The 14,677-nt window shown below is 46.4% G+C and overlaps 1 protein-coding gene across 1 annotated transcript; it reads right to left on the bottom strand.

Annotated features, from left to right (window-relative positions):
* Window positions 1-2,404: 2,404 nt before the first annotated feature.
* slc29a3 (solute carrier family 29 member 3) lies at window positions 2,405-14,381 on the bottom strand. Its single transcript, XM_041892887.2, has 10 exons — window positions 14,193-14,381; window positions 12,748-12,996; window positions 11,858-11,940; window positions 10,739-10,817; window positions 8,746-8,893; window positions 7,748-7,910; window positions 5,470-5,689; window positions 5,277-5,335; window positions 3,899-4,043; window positions 2,405-2,971 (listed from the first exon to the last, which is right to left on the bottom strand). The coding sequence occupies exons 1-10, from the start codon at window positions 14,307-14,309 to the stop codon at window positions 2,741-2,743; spliced, it is 1,494 nt and encodes a 497-aa protein (XP_041748821.1). The 5' UTR covers window positions 14,310-14,381; the 3' UTR covers window positions 2,405-2,740.
* Window positions 14,382-14,677: the final 296 nt, after the last annotated feature.

Genomic DNA, 14,677 nt, shown 5'->3' with positions numbered 1-14,677 from the left:
ACGAGTCATCCTATATTATGGACTACTGCAACTCCGTCTGGACTACTGCAACTCGCTGTTGGCTGGCCTCCCTGCCTGTGCCATTAAACCCCTACAACTCATCCAGAATGCCGCAGCCCGTCTGGTGTTCAACCTTCCCAAATTCTCTCACGTCACCCCCCTCCTCCGCACACTCCACTGGCTTCCAGTTGAAGCTCGCATCCGCTACAAGACCATGGTGCTTGCCTATGGAGCAGTGAGGGGAACGGCACCTCTGTACCTTCAGGCTCTGATCAGTCCCTACACCCAAACGAGGGCATTGCGTTCATCCACCTCTGGCCTGCTGGCTCCCCTTCCTCTGCGGAAGCATAGTTCCCGCTCAGCCCAGTCAAAACTGTTCGCTGCTCTGGCACCCCAATGGTGGAACAAGCTCCCTCACGACGCCAGGACAGCGGAGTCACTCACCACCTTCCGGAGACATTTGAAACCCCACCTCTTTAAGGAATACCTGGGATAGGATAAAGTAATCCTTCTACCCCCCAAATTGTAAAGTGGTTATCCCACTGGCTATAGGGTGAACGCACCAATTTGTGAGTCGCTCTGGCTAAGAGCGTCTGCTAAATGACGTTAATGTGCCCTTGAGCAAGGCACTTAACCCTAATTGCTCCTGTAAGTCGCTCTGGATAAGAGCGTCTGCTAAATGACTAAAATGTAAATGTAAATGTATATATTAGCTGCATATAGAGGGTTGGCTGGCAACATCACCAAAATGATGCGTGCACAGAAACACTGTGTGGTGTTAAGCAGGGCCGGCTCCAGTCATAAGCTGTCGCTTAGGGACCCAGGCCCTAGACCTGGCAACCCTGGGCATACAGTTGAAGTCGGAAGTTTACATACACTCAATTAGGATTTGGTAGCATTGCCTTTAAATTGTTTAACTTGGGTCAAACGTTTCGGGTAGCCTTCCACAAGCTTCCACAATAAGTTGGGTGAATTTTGGCACATTCCTCCTGACAGAGCTGGTGTAACTGAGTCAGGTTTGTAGGCCTCCTTGCTCACACACGCTTTTTCAGTTCTGCCCACAGATTTTCTATAGGATTGAGGTCAGGGCTTTGTGATGGCCACTCCAATACCTTGACTTTGTTGTACTTAAGCCATTTTGCCACAACTTTGGAAGTATGCTTGGGGTCATTATCCATTTGGAAGACCCATTTGCGACCAAGCTTTAACTTCCTGACGGATGTCTTGAGATGTTGCTTCAATATATCCACATCATTTTCCTTCCTCATGATGCCATCTATTTTGTGAAGTGTACCAGTCCCTCCTGCAGCAAAGCACCCCCACAACATGATGCTGCAACCCTCGTGCTTCACGGTTGGGATGGTGTTCTTCGGCTTGCAAGCAACCCCCTTTTTCCTCCAAACATAACAATGGTCATTATGGCCAAACAGTTCTATTTTTGTTTCATCAGATCAGAGGACATTTCTCCAAAAAGTATGATCTTTGTCCCCATGTGCAGTTGCAAACCATAGTCTGGCTTTTTTATGGCGGTTTTGGAGCAGTGGCTTCTTCCTTGCTGAGCGGCCTTTCAGGTTATGTCGATATAGGACTCGTTTTACTGTAGATACTTTTGTACCTGTTTCCTCCAGCATCTTCACAAGGTCATTTGCTGTTGTTCTGGGATTGATTTGCACTTTTCGCACCAAAGTACGTTCATCTCTAGGAGACAGAACGCGTCTCCTTCCTGAGCGGTATGACGGCTGCGTGGTCCCATGGTGTTTATACTTGCGTACTATTGTTTGTACAGATGAACGTGGTACCTTCCGGCATTTGGAAATTGCTCCCAAGGATGAACCAGACTTGTGGAGGTCTACAAATTTTTTCTGAGGTCTTTGCTGATTTTCCCATGATGTCAAGCAAAGAGGCACTGAGTTTGAAGGTAGGCCTTGAAATACATCCACAGGTACACCTCCAATTGACTCAAATGATGTCAATTAGCCTATCAGAAGCTTCTAAAGCCATGACATCATTTTCTGGAATTTTCCAAGCTGTTTAAAGGCGCAGTCAACTTAGTCTATGTAAACTTCTGACCCACTGGTACAGTGAATTATACGTGAAAATAATCTGTCTGTAAACAATTGTTGGAAAAATTACTTGTGTCATGCACAAAGTAGATGTCCTAACCGACTTGCCAAAACTATAGTTTGTTAACAAGAAATTTGTGGAGTGGTTGAAAAACAAGTTTTAATGACTCCAACCTAAGTGTATGTAAACTTCCGACTTCAACTGTATGTGAACGTGAGTAATTACCTTGAAAACAACGGTCGGCCATCTTGGATGCAGTCTACAGTTCTTATTACACCTCTGTGATGATAACCATGATGATGATGATGATGGGTGGAAGGGAGAAGAACTGACAAAAGGATTTACTGGAAACATTTATTATCAAACTATGAAATCCAGTTTTCAAAACAGGAAATGTAGATGACTTGTTATATTGCATGGGGAGAACTGAACCGACTGTGTACTGCCTTTAGTCAAATCACAAAAACAATCCATACATTTATGTGGGTGTCGGGTATCGCCGGCTAATGCTTTGATCTGATTGAATCAAGGCTTTACTCCACCTCTTCCTCAGATACAGTGGACTACGAGGACAGAGAAGTCCAGCCAGGTCGCTCAAGATTCACTGCGAAATTCGACATCCGTCCAGGTAAGCAGGACGTCAGGCGACGTCTCCTCCTCCTCCTCCTCCTCCTCTTCAGATGAAGTGTACTATCAACACAGAGAAGGCCGATCCCACAGCCAGTCCCAACGTCAGGAAGAAGCTCATCACCACGCCTGCGGGCTCCGCCAGGTCCCGCGTCACCACCTTGGGCCCGTAGATCATGGGCAGGGTGCCCAGGTACCCGTTGGAGACGCCCAGGAGACAGATGAAGACGACTGGGAAGAGGTCGTGGCTGAAGAGGACCGTGTGAAGGTGGTCTCTGGGCTGGAGGTTACACAAAGAAAATATTATTAAGACAAGTTGCTATTAGATAAACTAAATTTAAAAAACAAAGGCTGCATCTCTATGGGCCCTGGTCAACAGTAGTGCATTATGTATAGGGAATAGGGTTCCATTTGGGGAACAGGGTTCCATTTGGGGAACAGGGTTCCATTTGGGGAACAGGGTTCCATTTGGGGAACAGGGTTCCATTTGGGGAACAGGGTTCCATTTGGGGAATAGGGTTCCATTTGGGGAACAGGGTTCCATTTGGGGAATAGGGTTCCATTTGGGGAATAGGGTTCCATTTGGGGAACAGGGTTCCATTTGGGGAATAGGGTTCCATTTGGGGAACAGGGTTCCATTTGGGGAACAGGGTTCCATTTGGGGAACAGGGTTCCATTTGGGGAATAGGGTTCCATTTGCTTCAATCGCAACAGTGCTGGCCTTTTTGGTAGTTACAGGGGGAAAAAGAAGCTAATAGTCAATGTCATAACACATAAGTGTATTATAAAACTTTATAAAGGACGTTATAAAGCAGTATACGCACATACTTCATAGAAGGCGTTACTAAAAAGACTATTAAGACGTGTTGCAATAAGAAACCTTTTTTTTTTTTTTTTAAACAAAGCTTTAATTGCAACTTCTATTCAACCGAGTGCTGGTCTTTTTTTTTTATCTTTGATGTGATCGACTGTCCAAGCCTGGTCCCAGATCTGTTTTCTCCTTCTATAGCCTGGTCCCAGATCTGTTTGTGCTCTTGCCAACTTCATTGCGGTCATTGTCTAGCCAAGTGACAATGAGTGACAAGGAGTTGGCATGATAGCACAGACAGACTGGCACTCAGGCTAATCGACTGTTGGCTCCTCCATGCACCATTTAACTTATTTCCACTAGAGGACAAGAGTTGAGGACGTTCTCTCCCTTCTTTACCTGGTAGTTGCATAACATGAGGAGAGGCACCAGGACTGTCCGGGAGAGGACCAGGGAAGGTAGGACTCTACTGGTGGGGCCTGGAACCTGCAGCCAGGCCGTGGCCTGACGACCACAGAAGTCAGCCACGTTATACAGGAAGAAGCTGGAGAGAAAATAATGACTTTATTATCCCCCCATCTCAGAGTAGGAGTGATGATCTAGGATCAGGTCGTCCCTGTCCATGTCATCCATTTCATTATGATCTAAAAGGCTCAACTGATCCCAGACCAGCACTCCTCTATGAATACAGGCCCTGTGCAACATGTGATGGCATATCAAGTATAGATACAGGAAGCGTAGATACACCAAGACCACACTCAATGAGCTGTATAAGGCCATAAGCAAACAAGAAATTGCTCACCCAGAGGTGGCGCTCCTAGTGGCCGGGGACTTTAATGCAGGGAAACTTAAATCCATTTTACCTCATTTCTACCAGCATGTTAAATGTGCAACCAGACAAAAAAATAAATAAACTCTAGGCCACCTTTACTCCACACACAGAGACGCATACAAAGCTCTCCCTCGTCCTCCATTTGGCTAATCTGACCATAATTCTATCCTCCTGATTCCTGCTTACAAGCAAAAACTTAAATCAGGAAGCACCAGTGACTCAGTGAATAAAAAAGTGGTCAGATGATGCAGATGCTAAGCTACAGGACTGTTTTGCTAGCACAGACTGGAATATGTTCCGGGATTCATCTGATGGCATTGAGGAGTACACCACATCAGTCACCGGCTTCATCAATAAGTGCATCGACGACATCGTCCCCACAGTGACCGTACGTACATACCCCACTGAGCTAAAGGGTAGAGCTACCGCTTTCAAGGAGCGGGATTCTAACCCGGACGCTTATAAGAAATCCCGCTATGCCCTCCGACGAACCATCAAACAGGCAAAGCGTCAATACAGGACTAAGATTGAATCGTACTACACCGGCTCTGACGCTCGTCGGATGTGGCAGACTATTTGCATTGACCCCCCCCCCCCCCCCCCCCTTTTTGTACGCTGCTGCTACTCGCTGTTTATTATCTATGCATAGTCACTCTACCCCTACCTACGTGTACAAATTACCTGGACTAACCTGTACCCCCGCACATTGACTCGGTACCAGTATCCCCTGTATATAGCCTCCTTATTGTTATTTTATTGTGTTATTTAGTTTATTTAGTAAATATTTTCTTAAATCTTATTTTTCCTAAAACTGCATTGTTGGTTAAGGGCTTGTCAGTAAGCATTTCACTGTAAGGTCTACACCTGTTGTATTCGGCGCATGTGACAAATAAAATGTGTTAATCGACCAGACAAGATAAAGAGCTGAATCAATCCGATTGTCACCTGGTGAGTGGGGTGAAGTATGTTGTTGTCCAGGGGCTGCCACTGTTCCGGTTAACAGACTGAGAAGAGAAGACAACATCAGATAAGATAACATAAAAAGACAATTTTCTTAGAAGATAGCAGCACTGTTTACCCCCCTTTGTTAATAATTTTTACTGCCATTGTTAATAAGGCGACGTCTAAGTTCTTCTACCTGGATCCCAGAGGAGACGGCGGGGAACACCATTATAGAGATGAAGAATACGTAGAAGACGCTGAGACCCAGGATCCACGTCTTCTGAAGGATGGGTTTTAGAGGAGGGATGGACACGGAGGAGACGGTGCTCGCTGGTGCTCCCTCCTGGCCGTCCGCCTCACCACGGGGCTCCGGTAGGGTCGCCGCACTGCTGTACTCTGCTGCCAGCATGTAGTGCCTGAGGAAGGGAAACGGTTTTTCGGGCAAGTACGCAACATTTTAAAAATAATGTATCATCTATGCAATAACATTTGGTAACACCTGTAGGTATATGTTTTATTACTTGCTATAACTATGTATAAGCCCTTTATAATGTATTATTATAAAAAGGTCTATAATATGTTGTCTCTGTATGTAATTGTGTAATTTGACCTTATAGCCCTTGTAATGTATTAGAACAAACAGAAGTTGATGCTGAATAGTCAACAATGTCCAAAAAGCCTTTGTGCAAAAAAACATCCTGCTTTACTTTCCCAGAAATGCTTTTTCTGCATTGTTTGCTGTTCAGCATCAACGTATCTTTGTTCTATAATATCCCTTCCCGTTATCTAAGAGCACCTCATGGTATATTAGACCTACACTACCGGTCAAAGGTTTTTGAACGCCTACTCATTCCAGGGTTTTTCTTTATTTTTTTTTTACTATTTTCTACATTGTAGAATAATAGTGAAGACATCAAAACTATGAAATAACACATATGGAATCATGTAGTAACCAAAAAAAAAAAGTGTTAAACAAATCAAAATATATTATATTGAGAGAATGCCAAGAGTATGCAAAGCTGTCATCAAGGCAAAGGGTGGCTATTTGAAGAATCTCAAATATAAAATACATTTTCATTTCTTTAACACTTTTTTGGTTACTACATGATTCCATGTGTGTTATTTCATAGTTTTGATGTCTTCACTATTATTCTTCAATGTAGAAAATAGTAAAAAATAAAGAAAAACCCTTAATGAGTAGATGTTCTAAAACCTTTGACCGGTAGTGTGTCTCTACTGCTAATGTGTTGTTGATATTGATGCCTTTTGGGTCAACAGAGCATTCTGTGAGAAGTTTTTTTATTTTGACAAAGGCTCATATCAAAAGGTTTTAATGAACAGAAACTGGGAAATGTTTATTTTAGGGAACACCTCAGTATGAATAAAGCCTGTTTCCTTGGTTTCGGGAGAGGGGACTAGTTTCATTTAACTGTGGTTTGCCTGACCACAGCAGGACAAAACTCACAGAGTCACTAAAACACAGTTCCTCATCTTCTCGCCCCACATTCCTCTCAGCCTCTGACGCACGTTATTGGACAGTCTATAATTAGGTGTTAGCAGTAACGATGTTGCCTTCGGTAGCCTAGTTAGCATGACATATGATGAGTGTTATTGCTGTGCACTGGCCTGAGTGTGTGTTCTTGCTTGCTTGTGTGTGTGTGTGTGTGTGTGTGTGTGTGTGTGTGTGTGTGTGTGTGTGTGTGTGTGTACCTACTGTGAGTAAGCCAGTTTGGGCAGCAGCAGTGTGTGTGTGTGTGTGTGTGTGTGTGTGTGTGTGTGTGTGTGTGTGTGTGCCTTCTGTGAGTAAGCCAGTTTGGGCAGCAGCAGTGTGTGTGTGTGTGTGTGTGTGTGTGTGTGTACCTACTGTGAGTAAGCCAGTTTGGGCAGCAGCAGTGTGTGTGTGTGTGTGTGTGTGTGTGTGTGTGTGTGTGTGTGTGTGTACCTTCTGTGAGTAAGCCAGTTTGGGCAGCAGCAGTGTGTGTGTGTGTGTGTGTGTGTGTGTACCTTCTGTGAGTAAGCCAGTTTGGGCAGCAGCAGTGTGTGTGTGTACCTACTGTGAGTAAGCCAGTTTGGGCAGCAGCAGTGTGTGTGTGTGTGTGTGTGTGTGTGTGTGTGTGTGTGTGTGTGTGTGTGTGTACCTTCTGTGAGTAAGCCAGTTTGGGCAGCAGCAGTGTGTGTGTGTGTGTGTGTGTGTGTGTACCTACTGTGAGTAAGCCAGTTTGGGCAGCAGCAGTGTGTGTGTGTGTGTGTGTGTGTGTGTGTGTACCTTCTGTGAGTAAGCCAGTTTGGGCAGCAGCAGTGTGTGTGTGTGTGTGTGTGTACCTTCTGTGAGTAAGCCAGTTTGGGCAGCAGCAGTGTGTGTGTGTACCTACTGTGAGTAAGCCAGTTTGGGCAGCAGCAGTGTGTGTGTGTGTGTGTGTGTGTGTGTGTGTGTGTGTGTGTGTGTGTGTGTGTGTGTGTGTGTGTGTGCCTACTGTGAGTAAGCCAGTTTGGGCAGCAGCAGGTACATGATGATACAGAGAAGGATGAAGACGTCAGCTGTCAGGAAGTAAGCTAGAGCGCTGTCAGTCACATCTTTAGCTGCTGCCAGGTCCACTATGGAGGCTACTGCACTGATAGTCCCTCCCATAGCCTGGCCTGGGAGAGAGGGGGGAGAGGGGGGAGGGGGGGAGGGGGAGAGGGGGAGGAGGGGGGAGGGGAGAGGGATGAGGGGGAGGGAGGGAGGGAGGGAGAGGGAGGGAGAGGGGGATGGGGGTGGGAGAGAGGGATGGGGGAGGGAGGAGGGGAGAGAGGGAGGGGGAGGGGAGGAGGGAGGGAGGGGGAGAGAGAGGGAGGGAGGAGGGAGGGAGGGGGAGAGAGAGGGAGGGAGGAGGGAGGGAGGGAGAGAGAGAGGGAGGGAGGAGAGAGGGAGGGAGATAGAGGGGGAGGGAGGGGGAGAGAGGGAGGGAGGGGGGAGAGAGAGGGAGGGGGAGGGGGGAGAGAGGGAGGGGGATAGAGGGATGGGGTGGGGATAGAGGGGTGGGGGGGTGGGGATAGAGGGATGGGGATAGAAAGATGGGGAGGGGATAGAGGGATGGGGGAGGGGATAGAGGGGTGGGGGAGGGGATAGAGGGGTGGGGGAGGGGATAGAGGTAGAGAGGGGAGGAGGGAGAGAGGGCAAAAGGACTGACTGTGTCATGCTGTTTATAGAATGATGTCTGGATAAAGGATGAGAAGCATGTCTAATCAGATGAGTGTTTACTCTAAGTTGTTTGGTATGAAAGCCCCGGCTAAGTGGCGTCAATGTAAGCAGTGATGGGACAGATACAGATAGTCTCAAAGGGAACAGTTTGGGTATGCTATGGATTTTTTATCATGTAGACTAGACTGTTGGGTACATGATATTGGCATGCTAAGTAGGTACGTAGAGAGATTAATCTTCTGAATATGAGAGCCTTCGTGTGTGTGTGTGTGTGTGTTTGGTGTGTAATACCTGATATGAGTGCCTGTGATATCCTCATTGGGAAATGTCCGCTGATCCCGAACACAGAGCCAGAGAAGAGGTTGGAGGCCCCACTGACCAGAGCAACACTGGCTAAAGTCCCAAAGAAGAACTGATCTCTACAGCCAGATGAATCCACCTGTACAGTAGGATCAACTTTAATGTCCTGCGGTGAAAACCGTCTTAGACACACGTACATTCAAGTCTTGACATTTACACTGCATGTTACCCATGTCACTTCGTGTGTATATATATATATATATATATATATATATATATATATATATATATATATATATACACACACACACACACACACACACACACACATATCCACACACACACATTTACATATACAGTGGGGGAAAAAAAGTATTTAGTCAGCCACCAATTGTGCAAGTTCTCCCACTTAAAAATATGAGAGAGGCCTGTAATTTTCATCATAGGTACACGTCAACTATGACAGACAAATTGAGAAAAAAAATCCAGAAAATCACATTGTATGATTTTTAATGAATTTATTTGCAAATTATGGTGGAAAATAAGTATTTGGTCACCTACAAACAAGCAAGATTTCTGGCTCTCACAGACCTGTAACTTGTTCTTTAAGAGGCTCCTCTGTCCTCCACTCGTTACCTGTATTAATGGCACCTGTTTGAACTTGTTATCAGTATAAAAGACACCAGTCCACAACCTCAAACAGTCACACTCCAAACTCCACTATGGCCAAGACCAAAGAGCTGTCAAAGGACACCAGAAACAAAATTGTAGACCTGCGCCAGGCTGGGAAGACTGAATCTGCAATAGGTAAGCAGCTTGGTTTGAAGAAATCAACTGTGGGAGCAATTATTAGGAAATGGAAGACATACAAGACCACTGATAATCTCCCTCGATCTGGGGCTCCACGCAAGATCTCACCCCGTGGGGTCAAAATGATCACAAGAACGGTGAGCAAAAATCCCAGAACCGCACGGGGGGACCTAGTGAATGACCTGCAGAGAGCTGGGACCAAAGTAACAAAGCCTACCATCAGTAACACACTACGCCGCCAGGGACTCAAATCCTGCAGTGCCAGACGTGTCCCCCTGCTTAAGCCAGTACATGTCCAGGCCCGTCTGAAGTTTGCTAGAGTGCATTTGGATGATCCAGAAGAGGATTGGGAGAATGTCATATGGTCAGATGAAACCAAAATAGTAAAAACTCAACTCGTCGTGTTTGGAGGACAAAGAATGCTGAGTTGCATCCAAAGAACACCATACCTACTGTGAAGCATGGGGGTGGAAACATCTTGCTTTGGGGCTGTTTTTCTGTAAAGGGACCAGGACGACTGATCCGTGTAAAGGAAAGAATGAATGGGGCCATGTATTGTGAGATTTTGAGTGAAAACCTCCTTCCATCAGCAAGGGCATTGAAGATGAAACGTGGCTGGGTCTTTCAGCATGACAATGATCCCAAACACACCGCCCGGGCAACGAAGGAGTGGCTTCGTAAGAAGCATTTCAAGGTCCTGGAGTGGCCTAGCCAGTCTCCAGATCTCAACCCCATAGAACATCTTTGGAGGGAGTTGAAAGTCTGTGTTGCCCAGCGACAGCCCCAAAACATCACTGCTTTAGAGGAGATCTGCATGGAGGAATGGGCCAAAATACCAGCAACAGTGTGTGAAAACCTTGTGAAGACTTACAGAAAACATTTGACCTGTGTCATTGCCAACAAAGGGTATATAACAAAGTATTGAGAAACTTTTGTTATTGACCAAATACTTATTTTCCACCATAATTTGCAAATAAATTCATTAAAAATCCTACAATGTGATTTTCTGGATTTTTTTTCTCAATTTGTCTGTCATAGTTGACGTGTACCTATGATGAAAATTACAGGCCTCTCTCATCTTTTTAAGTGGGAGAACTTGCACAATTGGTGGCTGACTAAATACTTTTTTCCCCCACTGTGTGTATATATATATATATAAAAAAAAATAACACACCTTGACCATGACCGTGGTCACTATGAACACAGCCAAGATGACAATCAGAGAGGACAGGATACGCACCGCTGGGGACAACCTGAGAGAGAGACAGAGACAGACTGAGGGATTGGCGTCACTCCGCTGGGGACAACCTGAGAGAGAGACAGAGACAGACTGAGGGATTGGCGTCACTCCGCTGGGGACAACCTGAGAGAGAGACAGAGATAGACTGAGGGATTGGCGTCACTCTGTTCTATCACTGTGTTCCCTTGCATCAGAGAGGCAAGTTGAAGTTCGGTAGCACACACAGATCTGGGATCAGGCTTACCCAAGCCTTTAGCAGAGGAGATTCAGCAACTCTTGGAGGACAATGGATGTTGATCAAAGTAAACCCCTGAAGAAGGCCAAAAGCCGAAACGTGTTGGTTTTAGGTAGCAGCAGCGATCCCTTCCCTTAGCCCTTACATTTAAAGGTCCAAACACGGCAGGACTGTTAAATAAAAAGGTCACTGTGTGGAAGGATAATGTTCCTTTATATCCTGAGCTGACTCCATCCATACCTGGTACAGAGCAGACCGTCTGTTTGGCTGAGAGAACACATGACCTCACAGGCTCCAGTGTTTGTAGCCAGGTCTATTGATCGGCTGACTGAATCTGGTCCCTCTAATGATGTCCTCTAAAGGGGGATTTGGCCTCTGTTTGTTTTGCATGTTACCTGTTAACTAGTAGGTAGTTGAGTACCAGACAGAGGACACAGTGGAGGTTACCTGTTAACTAGTAGGTAGTTGAGTACCAGACAGAGGACACAGTGGAGGTTACCTGTTAACTAGTAGGTAGTTGAGTACCAGACAGAGGACCCAGTGGAGGTTACCTGTTAACTAGTAGGTAGTTGAGTACCAGACAGAGGACACAGTGGAGGTTACCTGTTAACTAGTAGGTAGTTGAGTACCAGACAGAGGACACAGTGGAGGTTACCTGTTAACTAGTAGGTAGTTGAGTCCACTATGCCAGACAGAGGACAGTGTGGAGGTTACCTGTTAACTAGTAGGTAGTTGAGTACCAGACAGAGGACACAGTGGAGGTTACCTGTTAACTAGTAGGTAGTTGAGTACCAGACAGAGGACACAGTGGAGGTTACCTGTTAACTAGTAGGTAGTTGAGTACCAGACAGAGGACCGACGGTACAGTGGAGGCTATGGCCAGATAGCTCTCAAAGTAGTCCTGTCAAGGCCAGAGGGAAACGTTTCCATGTTAGTCATTTAGCAGACGCTCTTATCCAGAGCTACTTACAGTTAGTGTTCATCAGTCCTTTCCACTCACAGCCCGTATACGGGTTGAAAATGGCAGATTTTGTCATTGATAAACGCCTAAATTGGAACACAGTGGCTGTGCAGTAACATGCTATACATGACGACATCAGAGCTCAGTGGCTGTACAGTAACATGCTATACATGACGACATCAGAGCTCAGTGGCTATACAGTAACATGCTATACATGACGACATCAGAGCTCAGTGGCTATACAGTAACATGCTATACATGACGACATCAGAGCTCAGTGGCTATACAGTAACATGCTATACATGACGTCAGAGCTCAGTGGCTGTACGGTAACACGCTATACATGACGTCAGAGCTCAGGTTCTCCGTTTGATGTGTTATACCCTGGGTTGTCCTGAACAGAATGAGCCCGTTTGTCGTATTGTGGAGACAATTAGCAGGGGAAACACGCACCTGAATGCACTCACGTCTCCTTTCTATGCTCACCAAAATTACAATCCGTTTGTCTGAAGTGCCTTTTGGAAAGCCTAACACTGTAATATCGTATTTTATAACTTAGCTAGCCACGTCGGCAATATAATAATCTTTCAAATGACGCCCACCTGACCCAGATTGCGATTCATAAAATGGTTGTTGCTTTGGATCTGTGTGACGAGCGAAAGAACACTCTGTTCCAATTCCTACAGCGGTCATAAGATGAATGCAGTAGACACAAAAACACGCACACACACCACTTCACCAACTCACGCTAAGATCTGAGCGAGGCTCCTCTCCGTGGCCAGTAGGGTCGGTGTTATTACTCAGCTTGTAGGTCCAGTAGTGTTTGGCTGTGATGAAAAAGTTCCAGGGCAGCAGGGAGCCGATGCCCAACAGGAAGAAGACCATGTACACCATACAGTAGGAGTCTCCTGGACAGTGGCGGGAGGCTAAGGGCCGCCCAGTGGCCCCCGGGGGTCCTGCATGGTGCTGCTTGGGCAGGAGAGGGGCCCTGTCTATCTACAACGTAAGGAAGTGGATATGTTACGGTAGATGTGGGGAAAGGCCTAAAAGTTAGCATTGGGTTAGTATACCATTTGAAAATAAGACAAGTTTTAATATACAGTACCAGTCAAAAGTTTGGACACACCTACTCATTCAAGGGTTTTTCTTTATTTTTACTATTTTCTACATTGTAGAATAATAGTGAAGACATCAAAACTATGAAATAACACATATGGAATCATGTAGTAACCAAAAAAGAGTTAAACAAATCCTCCTTTGGTCTGGAGTCGAAATTAGAGATTTTTGGTTCCACTACACACACAATATAATGTCAAGACCTTTTTGATTTCTGCCTTTCTAAATGAAACGTTGTTATGTCCGCACCTTAGCACACACGCACCCCCTCACACACGCACACACACACACACACACATCCACATATCCATCCACACACCCATCCATCCACACACACATCCATCCACACACACATCCATCCACACACACCCATCCATCCACACACACCCATCCATCCACACACACCCATCCATCCACACACACCCATCCATCCACACACACCCATCCATCCACACACATCCATCCACACACACACACCCATCCATCCACACACACCCATCCATCCATCCACACACACATCCATCCACACACACCCATCCATCCACACACACATCCATCCACACCCATCCATCCACACCCATCCATCCATCCACACACACACACATCACAACTGCTGCTACCAGACTCTTATTATGATTGCTAAATACTGCACAATTTAATCCCCCCCTTCCCCAAAAACACGTGTACATATTGTTCTATAAATTGTGCCTTCCTGTATTATACTGATGCTAAAAATGTTTCTTCTATTCTACGGAGCCATTTACTTAATGTTGGTATTCTTCTCTTGTATTAGTTCTTATTGTTCTTGCATTGTCTGGAAGGAACCTGCAGTCAGCATTTAGTTGGGTGGTGTTTACCATGTGTAAACAACTAATACAACTTGAAACTTGAACACACACACACACACACACACACACACACACACACACACACACAAGGTCATTCTTAGGACACATTCACCACCTCTATCTGCTGTAGTTAGTCTACCGTAGCTTTGTGCGCGTCCAGAGCAACTCCTAGTGATGTGAATGTCGAAACACGACTAATAAAACGTGAAACTCGTTGATGTTGTTTACCTCATCAGGGCCCAGTCCCTCGGTCTCCTCGTCAGACATAGGGGAGGAGTGGATGGGAGGAGCTGCCCAGTAGGTGGAGTTCACACTGGCCTGTAGAGACTCTGTACCATCAGCCATAATCACACACAGGGAGAGGGGGAGGAGGAGGGAGGGAGAGGGGGAGGAGGAGGGAGGGAGAGGGAGAGGAGGAGGGAGGGAGAGGGGGAGGAGGAGGGAGGGAGAGGGGGGAGGAGCAGGGAGGGAGGGAGAGGGGGGAGGAGGGAGGGAGAGGAGGGAGGGAGGGAGAGGGGAGGAGGAGGGAGGGAGAGGGGGGGAGGAGGGAGGGAGGGAGAGGGGGGGAGGAGGGAGGGAGAGGGAGAGGAGGAGGGAGGGAGTGAGGGAGGGAGAAAGGAAAGAGGGACAGGAGGGGGAGACTGGGAGAGAGAAGGACAGAGGTGGAGGGGGAGGAAAGGAGAGACAGTGAGGTGCTTCTCCAGGGGTGTGTA

Source organism: Coregonus clupeaformis, unplaced genomic scaffold, assembly GCF_020615455.1.
Source record: "Coregonus clupeaformis isolate EN_2021a unplaced genomic scaffold, ASM2061545v1 scaf0669, whole genome shotgun sequence".
NCBI lineage: Eukaryota > Metazoa > Chordata > Actinopteri > Salmoniformes > Salmonidae > Coregonus > Coregonus clupeaformis.
The sequence above is the reverse complement of the archived record's forward strand: the minus strand, read 5'-3'. Positions and strand labels throughout refer to the sequence as shown.

Coding starts and splice junctions, on each gene's coding strand:
- slc29a3 (XM_041892887.2), bottom strand. CDS start 14,309: ATGGCTGATGGTACAGAGTCTCTACAGGCCAGTGTGAACTCCACCTAC. Junction 8,894..10,738: donor TGACCACGGTCATGGTCAAG/GTGTGTTATTTT, acceptor CCTACTGTACAG/GTGGATTCATCTGGCTGTAG. Junction 4,044..5,276: donor TACTTCACCCCACTCACCAG/GTGACAATCGGA, acceptor TTTTCTCTCCAG/CTTCTTCCTGTATAACGTGG.